General features: G+C 49.0%; 1 protein-coding gene across 1 annotated transcript in view; it reads right to left on the reverse strand.

Annotated features, from left to right (window-relative positions):
• Positions 1-1,596, reverse strand: part of LOC126576780 (esterase B1-like) — a 1,879-nt gene extending 283 nt beyond the window's left edge. Inside the window, exons 1-2 of the mRNA XM_050238084.1 lie at positions 1,525-1,596; positions 1-1,454 (exon numbers count right to left, since the gene is read on the reverse strand). The exon at positions 1-1,454 is cut by the window's left edge and continues 283 nt beyond it. Of these exons, the coding sequence (XP_050094041.1) occupies positions 1-1,454; positions 1,525-1,596 (1,526 nt within the window). The remainder of the gene's footprint in view (positions 1,455-1,524) is intronic.
• Between the last annotated feature and the right edge of the window lie 8,983 nt (positions 1,597-10,579).

Below are 10,579 nucleotides of genomic sequence, written 5' to 3' on the forward strand. Positions count from 1 at the left end.
GTGACCATCGTGTTGCGCAGTTCATACGATTTGTCCGTTTCCGGTACCTCGGTACGGAGCAGCGGCGAGCTGAACAGATAGTACACTTCATCGATATGCGCCGCTCCTTTCATCGTACGCAGTGACATGATGGCTTTGCCCTTGTTCAGCAACCCATCGAACGCGAACCGATAGCCGTAGAACTTGGTGCGGCGTTGATATCGGGCCCACAGCTCAATCGTCATTCGGTAAGCCAGCAGATACTTGTCGGTGAACACGTCCGTCAGTTGGTTCAACGTATCCCGACTAACGGGCCGGTTACCGAAGTAAAACTCTCGGATTTCCTCACCCAGCGCGTGCGCTTCAGGTGAGAAGTACTCCAGGGCAACCGTACGGGGTAAAAAGCGCTCCGGTTCCACGTTATACGCCGCCAGTGTTTTGATCGCATCGATCAGCACCATCATACCGTCCCGTTCGTTGTACCCCAGTATGATCGGTATTCCGATCGAGTCCGGTTCACTCATGATCTCCGTTGGATGGCGCTGGATGACCGCATCCTCCGAATCGGCCCGTTCGATCACGGGTAGAAACGGAATCTGGAACAACTTTTCCACCTTCTTCTCGCGCTCGGTCAGTACCTGCGGTTGTAGCTCGAACAAACGCTTCGCTGGTGCATTGCGCAAGATTTCGTACACTTCCGTGTCCGTTCTCGGTTGACCGTTGCCAGAGACTGGCACCAGCAGCTCGGCCATCCGGCGTGCCTTCTCTTCCGGTTCCGCTTGAAAGGAAAACTCCGTATAGATCGAGCCACTCTGAAGGATGGCCTTGTGGAAGTAACGCTTCGATTCAACCGACAGACAGTGATAATTGACCGCGATCGCACCGGAACTGGCACCAAAGAGTGTCACATTGGATGGATCGCCCCCGAACTGGGCAATGTTTTCGTTCACCCATCGCAGTGCCATCCGTTGGTCTTTGAGACCGGCATTCCCCTGGATGCCGGCATCGGGAAGACAGAGGAAGCCAAGCACACCGAGTCGATAGTTCAGGGTCACCACGATCACACCCTGCTGCACGAGATAGTTCGGAAAGTAGAGCGAACTGTCACCGTGTCCTCCAATCAGACCACCACCGTGGATAAACACCATCACCGGCAGGGGTTCCGGATCGCAGCCGCTGCCACCCGGTTTGCCCAGTTTCGGTGTGTAGATGTTGAGAAAGAGTCCCTCCTCGGTACCACTGATTTCCTTCGTTAGCACGTCCAGCCCCACGCAGTTACTGCGCTCCTTGGTGCAGTCCAGATAGGATACGGAGTATTTTTCCAGCGGAACGGGAGACTTGAAGCGCAGCAAACCGACGGGGGCTTTCGCGTACGGTACACCCTTAAAGTAGTAGTAGTTCTGGCCGTTCGGTAGTCGATCGCGTACACCGTAGATCGATCCCTGCTTCACCTGTACGCATATCCGAGTGATGGGCTACGTAAACGGAGAGGGAACAGGGAATTACATCCACCGATCAGAATGGGGGCGAGTGCCAGTACGTTACCATATGCTTCTCGGCGTCCGAACCCGTGCTAACATTCTTCCAGCCCATCAGCGGTGCACTACGCATTACCATCCTGTCTTGCGTTTCTCTCTCTCGATCACTTACTGTAAGACAAACCAAGCTCTTGGGTAGCTAACGGACAACTGGACGCTCTGATACCGATGGTCCACTGATCGCAGTGCGCGTGCACACGTTTTTGATGTTAGTTATTCAAATATTTGACCTCACGTGTCATTAAGGTTTTTTGGACATTAATATTTGAAAGCCTTGCGCACCGGTTTCAATGTCAAGTAGTGTGTCCGATTCATCGAACGCTCCGAAAGAGCGTTTCTCTTCCACAAAAACGCCAAACAACCAGCAAGCCATTTCAATGTTGCTGCTGCTACTGCTACAGGTATGCAAATTTATCCCCCCCGGAACGGTTTGGTTGGTTGTTCTAACCTTCCCGAAGAAGAGAACCCGTACAGTGCGATGGGCAGGTCAAAAGGGAAAAGGGGCAAATTATTTGCAAACCTGGACACCACACACAGAGCCATAGAGCGAGAGCCGAAAGGAAACGGTGATTGATTTATAGAACCCTTCTAGCCGCTGCCGCCGTCGCCGCCGCCGTCAGGGTAATCGAATCCGTTACCTCACGATTAGCAAGGGTACAGTTACAGCCAGACGAACCAAACTATGCTGCTGCTGCTGCTGGTGTGTGTTGGCTTCGAGCGAGCGAAAAAACAAACAAAACTCTCGAGAGCGCTTAGATGGTTACCTCCTTCGAAAGGATTCAATAAAAAGGGATATACTGCGAGAACCCGTTAGCTTGGCGCATGCATCGTGAAGCGGACACCGGGTTCGGGATTTTTTTTTTACAGCTAAGAAATCCCGGAGAAGCCTTTTTTCGCTGCTGCTGCTGCTGCTGCATGCGCTGCTGCGGCAGCGGTACCCGTGCGAATTGTTGTTCGTGCAAAAAAAAGGATTCCTCCGCTGGTAAAGTAAAGGATGTAAACCCGTTAGTTTGTCGCATGCTTGGCGACCGTCGTGGCGATAAAACAGTGAATTGAACCCCTTCGAGGCACCAGCCACCTACCACCAGGGAACAACAGATGGGTTACGGTACCAGTGCCAATTTGTGGTGAAGGTATTTGAGATTTGATTATGAGACCGTCATAAGAAGGGGGAAAAAAGGGTAAAGTACTGTTAGCTTGACGCGTGGAAGCGCGTCCGGTTGTCGGGGATTTGCAAACGAAAGACATTTGGCAACCATTTGCGTTTACCTTTGGTGCCGAAGATCAACCACGAGGAGGCACGTGGAGGATCTTTTGTTTTTTTTTTGTTTTGCGAAAAGGAAGGGTGTAGTGATGGGAAGCAGTTAAAAGGGTGAAGTACAGTTAGGTGGTCGCGTGTGGAAGATTCGCAATGATGCAGCGAGTGCCCGGGACACCGTTTATGCTTTATGATGTGCGCCTTGAGCTAAGGAGGATAATCGTCGGCGTTTTTTTTTGCAATAAAAAGAATCACCAATCGTCGTGACGTCAGAAGAGAGGGAAGGGGAATTGTAAGGTGACAGTTCCTGTCCCGATGACAGTTGATTGTTAATTTCCGTGTTTGGGCCAAATGTAGGTCAACGCAATTCAACTCGATCACTTGAGGTAGAAGCAGCAGCCGTACGCAGCACAAATCAGTGAAAGCGGCGAGATCGCTAGAGGGCGATCGTTCGCGTGTAATGAGGGGCAGCTGCATACCGCGTTGACATGACCTGAACGATGCCATGAGCCGCTGTTGCTTTCGATGAAACATCTAGCAACCGTTGACAGGTCGCCGCTAGCGACGTAGACCTCCAGCCTGCCGCAGACCTTTAATAGGATCTCGCCAGGGAAAAGGACACGGTAGCTACCGACAAAACGGATGCTGTCTGAGGACTACACCGAGAGAGAGAAAAAAGGTCAATTAATTTCAATAATGGCCTTCCATTATTTACTCGACATATTTTAATAAATTCCTTTTTTCCTTTCTACCAGTGAGGCTTTCTGGTTCGGTCGCATTGGTGACGGTCTTTTCTTTGGTCCTCGATTCCGGCCCATGGCTAATCCCATACAGATCCATATATCCATGGACGTGACACACACATATACCCACGTGGTACCTTAAGCTCATCCCGATGTTTTTTTTTCGTTGCTCTCCAGAGAGGATCACGCTGCTCATCTCCGAGCGACACCAGGCGAGCGAGCGAATTCAAGCGAAAAGCAAAATCAATTAACAATCATTGGCCGTATCGTGGTCACCCTAATTGTCGTGTCCATTTTTCCCCCTGGGCCCTGGGTCTCTTTCGTTCCCATTTTTCGGGACAAATCCCCTGCACCGCCAGCTGGTCGCGAAGAATTAGCTTTTTGCCTTTCCGGTGATGACCAGTGGCTGCCCTGGTGTGTGCGTGTTTGTGTGGTGAAATAGATATTCTTGGCCTGCATCATTTGCAAACATTTTACTTATTTCCCCTCAAGTCAAGCCAGTTCCTAAGGGACATAAAGTCTCGGTGTCACCTTGAAGTGTCACCAAGACATTCCAAAGAGCAGACACAAATGTGTCACAGTGATCCTCGTCGTGGAGTAAGTCGATGAAAGGACAACAGTTTCTGTTGTTCCGAGGAGCGAACAGTAATTGGATGCTAATTGAGCCGTTCGATGTCCCATTTGTGGGCTCAAATGATGCGGATTTCTTGGAGATCGTTTTCTTTGATTGCCCAAAACACACGTTCCTAGATGGAGATCAACAGCCCAGGGGAACAGATTAAACGGAAACGACGAAAAGACGAATAAATGGCCCCGTGCTGTGTGGTGCTGTGCTTTGCTCTGTTTGTTGTTCTTTCGAAGCAGTAAAAGTGAATCCGTTAGCTGCCCTAAAGCTGAGCATTGTCCATGTCCAGGGCATCGATATACCCTTTCGGTTTCTAGGTTTGCCATAAAAACGTGTCAAACACGGTGACAGCCAGGATCGATTGCATGATCTGTCTTCCTAGGGAAAGAGTCACAGAAAGAAGTGAAAACAATCTAGATCCATATCCTGAAAGGGTTGGCACGTTCACTTTCGTTCAATAAAAGACCCCGACAGCAGGACCTTCTTCGTCTTCTCCTCCCTGGCCTAGGATCTGCACTAGATCCTTCCGACCGGCCCAAAAAGGGTTGAGACATAATTTCTTAACAACCCCGATTGTAAAGCAGCTCTGAGGTGTGCTCCTGGTGTCGCATCGTTGTGTCGTGACGACAGGGTTGACGTAATTGCAGCCAAAAACCCCTTTGACGATCGATGCTGGTTGGTTAACTCTTTTATGCTCCGTCACAGTGCCTCATGCCAGCAACATCGTCCTGGTGGCTCGCAGTTCACTTCAGAACGTTTTCCTTCGTCTGTTAGCATAGCTGGTGACACATTATGGCCGCCTTTCGACGATCGCTACCTGATCGGGAAGCCAATGCGGGACCGGTGATGGTGGTGAGATGCACGATCGACGACAACGACGTCAACGAGTTTACCGTTGGGTGGCAGCTTTTGAGGGTGGCGGCCTTGGGTATCAAGGCAAACGATCTGGAAAATTGTCACCAATCAGACCTGGGGTGCAGCACAACAACACCGAAGGACACACTGAGCTTAAGGCTGCAGCTCAAATGCGTCGTAAAGTAACGGGTTCCCTAGTGCTAAAGGCCTCGTTGTCAATCCTGCCAAACGGGAAATTCACATTTTGGCTACCCACGGATGCGGATGGCGAATGTCAAATGTGCGACAGTCTACATCACATCATAAACCCGTTATGACGTTCCGTTAGCTATAGCAACGTGCATAGTTGCGAAAAGCATCGGCATTACTGCGCCTCGGTATCCCTTTTTCCCCGGAGGGTTAATTCGCATTCGCAAACACTATTAACTGTTTCGTATTTCGGCACAGGCCACCAGGCAGAGAGGGTTTATGAGCATTCCTGGAGCTCGATGCACTGCAAAAAGGGATGACAGCAGCCGAACCGGGTACAACGGGTTCTCTGTTGTTTTTTTGGCACGGAGAAACGGTTATTTTTTAAGGGAGCCAATAAAAAAGGAAGAGGTTTTTTGCAAACAAAAAAACAGAAATGCAAACGCACGGCACTCCTTTAAGGACTACTGACTGATACATTGCAGGCAGCGGTACTTTTTCCGTTTTGCAAATTGATTTGCTAGAGGACATTTGCGAATAAGCTTCGTCATTGCTATCGCCGACAATAATGCGGATCTGTTGACACTGTCGTAAAGAGTAAAGGCATGATAGATGTTGAGAGGGAGACGTACCTGACTTAGCGATTTAGCTGAGGCATCTTTCTGCATAGATTGTACGCTAGAGGTTGCAGAAGCATCGACATATTGTGACGAATTTATGTTTGTAAGAAATTTAATATTACTGTTAAAGCTTTAACTGAACTGTTTCGATTAAAAAAAAAAACATTTCTCTATAATTACTCTTCCAGAATTACGCTGCAAGCAGTTGATTGGATTTTAAACTAAACCCATTGAAAACGAAGTAATCCTTTCGTGTCTTTTTATCTTGAACGGTTGAAATGCTTGCTGATTTTTTTTTAATTTTTAGCTTAGCAATTGCTTTATAAACATACGGCTCGTCCGTCCTTATATATGTTAAAAAAAAAAGCAATTGCTTTAGCTGTGGAATCATAATTAATTTTTTATCGTCGATTAATGCTCGTATCTAGATAATAGCAGATATTACATATTAGTAACATTTAAACGAAGAAATTATTTGTCACCATATAAAGCTATCCTAGCATTGAAGTCTTTTGAAGTTCTTCATGCAACCGATGGTTTTGGAGGTCTTAGGCATTGAAAGAAAACCCAAAAATCGCTTCAAAACAGAGGAATAACTCTTTCAACACATCTATTTCAATTTAACCACCCCACGGAGACACATTATCCAGGTAAAGGTTATACGCAGGATCGTCCTGGAGCAATCACACGACACATCGTTGTGTCCTTGCGTCTGAGAAAGTGAAAGAGTTGTTACATTTTATCCTCCCGGGGGTAAAACAGGGCCTTCAATTAAGGAAAAACACAAAACCGATCAACAGTCGTCTCAACAAACAATTATCCAACAGTCTGCCCTGTTCCTGGAAAATAAGGATAACAGCGAAGTGAACTGAAGCATAACTCCAGTGCCCTAAAGAAATGTAATTCAGATCCTCCTCCATCCAGCATGTTGCGATAGATTGTGTCTATTGAAGGGCAATTGGGAACCAGAAGATGACACAACCAGACACTTTCACTGGAAGGATTTCCCCGTTTCAAGGACACACCACACAGCAACGTCCAACGCAGTTACTCTCATTTTCAAACATGGGCCCAGTTCAATCGCATAGTGAGCCATATAAATTTACCCTTTCACTTTCCACCATTTCCAGCATTTCCAACGACAACAAACAACATAAATTGTCACTGGACCAGAAAGGGTTGAACAGGCAGCGGGTGTAGTGCCTGGTAACCCTTCACCCTGGTGCGGCTGCAGCCCCATTGATGATGACAACGACGAAGAAAGGTATGTTCCATAAAGTGTAAAGATTTGATGGGCTGGCTCGGTGACGAATAAGGCCAGGACAATTAGAATATTAGGTGAACGGCTTTACGGTCCACCTACCCCTTCTGCTAAAGGGTTACTGTGGCACACTGTCCTGTGCATCCTTTCTCCGCCTTCCCGGATCACCACGATCGTTTTATAGCAAGCCATTGTCAACCCTTTGCTTGTCTGCTGCTGGTACAGTTACAGTTTATGCTGGCGTAGCATGTTTTATGCTTTTACAATGTTTAGCCTAACGGGGTTAACTTTTGGGCTGATTTGACGCAAACAACGACACGCCACGTTGTGACACATTGGCCTTAGAATGGAAGAAAAGGGTGAAAGTGACGTGATTGCGTTGTGTCTCAGTTGTGCCAGGGGAGGCGCTGTGCAAGGGAAAAGTTATAGGAGTTGTGTAAAACCATAATAACTTGTGTCACAAGCCTGAGGTCCTGAGATTGTGCATATGCTCTACGGTGCAATCGGTGCCGAGCTGTACCGTTCCTGACTGAGGAAACTTCTTTCTTTTACTTTGAATGCTTTTTAGAATGCACGAAACGAACATACAACTGACTGAGACCTTCCGAGCTTCCTCCAGAGATACGAATCAAGGAATTGGATTATGATTTGTTAGGCGCACGATCACGCGTCACGCTTCTCTCGATTGTTTTCTGTTTGCTGTTGCTTCTGCCAGTTGGCCGGAACCGTAAAACTAACATCCAACAATTGGGTCAACCAGAGCGATTCGTTGCACCACCTCTTTCCACTTCCACCGAGTTTTTCCACTTGAACGACAACGACGTAGATCGCATCTCAGCACATGTTGTTGCCCCGCACGACGACGACGACCAAAGGGACGAAACAAACAAATAATAAACCAAAGAAGAGCTGCTGCTGCTGCTGCTGCTGCTGCTGCTGCTGTAGGGAACGCTGATCTGTAACGATCCTCGATCGTTCCGGCTGCTTGCGCTTTGCGACTCCTTCTTTATCATCATCCGTTGGCCCGTTGGGTGGATCTTCCCCGAAAACGCCTTCCTATCGGTGTGCCATTTCGCACGCCAACGGCGGACAAGATCAGAGAGCAGAGAGAGTGTGTCTAGCGTCGGATCGTTCTATACCAAAGTTAAAAGGCAGCACACCGACCGACCGACCGACCATCGGACTGATCGAGGACCTGCTGCTGTGATCGGCTGACTGCTGCTGCAGACCCCTTGCGGATATACCGCTGAGCCCTCGGAGGGTGACTTCGTCGGCATGTCGCGTTGCATTTATCTGCCTTTTGGCACTTGGGGTGTCTGTTTATGGAGTGTTCCCGGGGTTCCGGACGAAGGCACTTTGTTCTTCTCCGCCATGCTCGCGGCGTTTGCGCCCTCGGCCGATGTGTAGGCCAGTAGCTCAAAACATCGTACCGGGAAACAGACACACGGTTCGCCATGACAAATGTGCTGCCGCCGCTGCCGGCCTGCCTGGTGACTCCGATCGGAGCATTCTTTGCAAACGGAACCATTTTCGCTGACAAATGATTCTCCTCGAACACAAAACGTTCCCGGAACGCTGCTGGTGTGCTGGTGGCGGCGGCGGCGGCGGCGGCGGCCTATTTGTCCAGCAAAACCATTAACAAGCTACCGAAACGGAGCGAACGCAAGAAGTTCGCAAGTCAAATGGCAAAGGATGGAGTACATTGTTGCCAAACTAACCCGGTATTGCCTTCTCTCGGACAATTTCTGTTGTATTTTCTGTTTTACAATTTACAAAGCAAAGAACGTTGTAGGCAGGGCAATGCTTTGGCTGACGAATGAAAAGATTGTAAAAGAAGTTGTGCGACGATCGCGTCACCAAAGCAAAACGAAGGGATCTTACTCCGGAGAGCAGAGCAGAGGATCAGGTCCTGGGTGACCGTTGGTCGTGCTTCGTTATAAAAACACAAAAGTCCTAGCCAAATCCTGTGTCCGGTCTCACAGACCTGCAGCAATCGGACGCTCTTGGAATTAGATTTCAGTTTAAGCGACCGCGTGGCTAATAGCATTGTCCTGGTGCCCCGTAGGTCAAACGGATCGAACCAGGAACCCGGAGGACGGAACGGAAATTCGGAAAATCCTGTATCCCGCATGCATAAGTCTGTGCGTCACGCGGTAGCGTATGTCGAATTGCTGTGTATCGTCCCCTGGTATGTCCCCGGGTACATCGGAACGGTCCTAGAGAGCCCTTTCCGTCGTGCCGGATTGCAGCGACCGTAAATTAGTCACGGGGACGGCCCAGCCATACGGCCATGGCGGTTCGCCTCGAAGCGGATCAACGGGCGCGCGATCACTCCCGGAAAGGATAAACATAATTATCGGCCATTCTGGACCTTGTTCGGCTCGACCGCGTGGTGAAATGTGAAGCGCCAAACGATCGTAGGATCGCAGGGAACCAGGCGGCCGGAGGAGAATTGTGTCATAAAGCCCGGTGAACGGGGTTAGAGGCTGAAGCGAAAGAGAGCGAACGAGCGACCGAACCGATGACACCGGCTCAGATGACCCCGAATCAGTGGAAAAGGGCGGCCTCCGAAATTGGTTAATAACAAACTAGGGCGAAGGGCCCGTGTCGGTGGCCCTTTGTCGGCATCGTTTGCTCGCTTTGCACGCTTTGAGGCACACGCATCACCAGCAGCAGCAGCAGCAGCAACAGCATAAAAAATGACGAAAAAAACACGCTACGGATCGAGCGACGAAACGAAAAAAAAAAAACAAATGGGAATAAGAGGAAGGAATCCGAGGCACAACTTTGTTCTAATAATGAGAGCTAAGCAGCCATCAAACGCCCACAGTGCCGCGGACACACGAGCATCTGCGGCCTGCATGTCTAGTAAAAAGAGCCGCTCCGTGGCCACACTGCCTCTGCTGCTGCTTCACATTTGCTTTCGCGTCGAGAAAAACGGAGATGGCTCGTTGGCTCGATGGCTCGGGTGTTTACTCGTGAAAACTGTCTCAGCTAATTCCCGGGGGCTTTCTGGTGGTGGTGGTGGTGGGGCTGGGTTCCGTTTAAAGCGATTTATCAAGTGCTTCTGCACTGGATGGCTCGCCGGATCAACGCGACGCTAGAAGGCATATGTTTTTGGCGTTCTGTTGTGTTTTCGAATTGTTTTGGGCTAATTAGGAGGAAGGAGCCATTTAGAATCTCGTGATGAATACATTTTTTTGTTTGTTTTTTGCTTAATAATACCCGCTCGTTGATAAACAAAATGCTTAGCAACAGAATGCTGATTGATTTCGTTGCAGGAGAAGGTATTTCCACTTTTAGTACAATTTTAGTACATTCGCTTTCAAACGCTTCCTGGCCAATCAAGTGACCACTGAGCATTGCCACACCCGGCTCAAGGTGAACGTTTCGAAGTCGTTCGGTTCCTTCTACCCCGAATGGCACAGTAATGTCCAGCATCTTTAACGTGTTTTATTGTGCATAAAGTGCAACAGTATGAACGCTTTTTACACCGGTTCACCGGTCGGTG

This window comes from Anopheles aquasalis, chromosome 3 (assembly GCF_943734665.1).
Source record: "Anopheles aquasalis chromosome 3, idAnoAquaMG_Q_19, whole genome shotgun sequence".
Lineage (NCBI taxonomy): Eukaryota > Metazoa > Arthropoda > Insecta > Diptera > Culicidae > Anopheles > Anopheles aquasalis.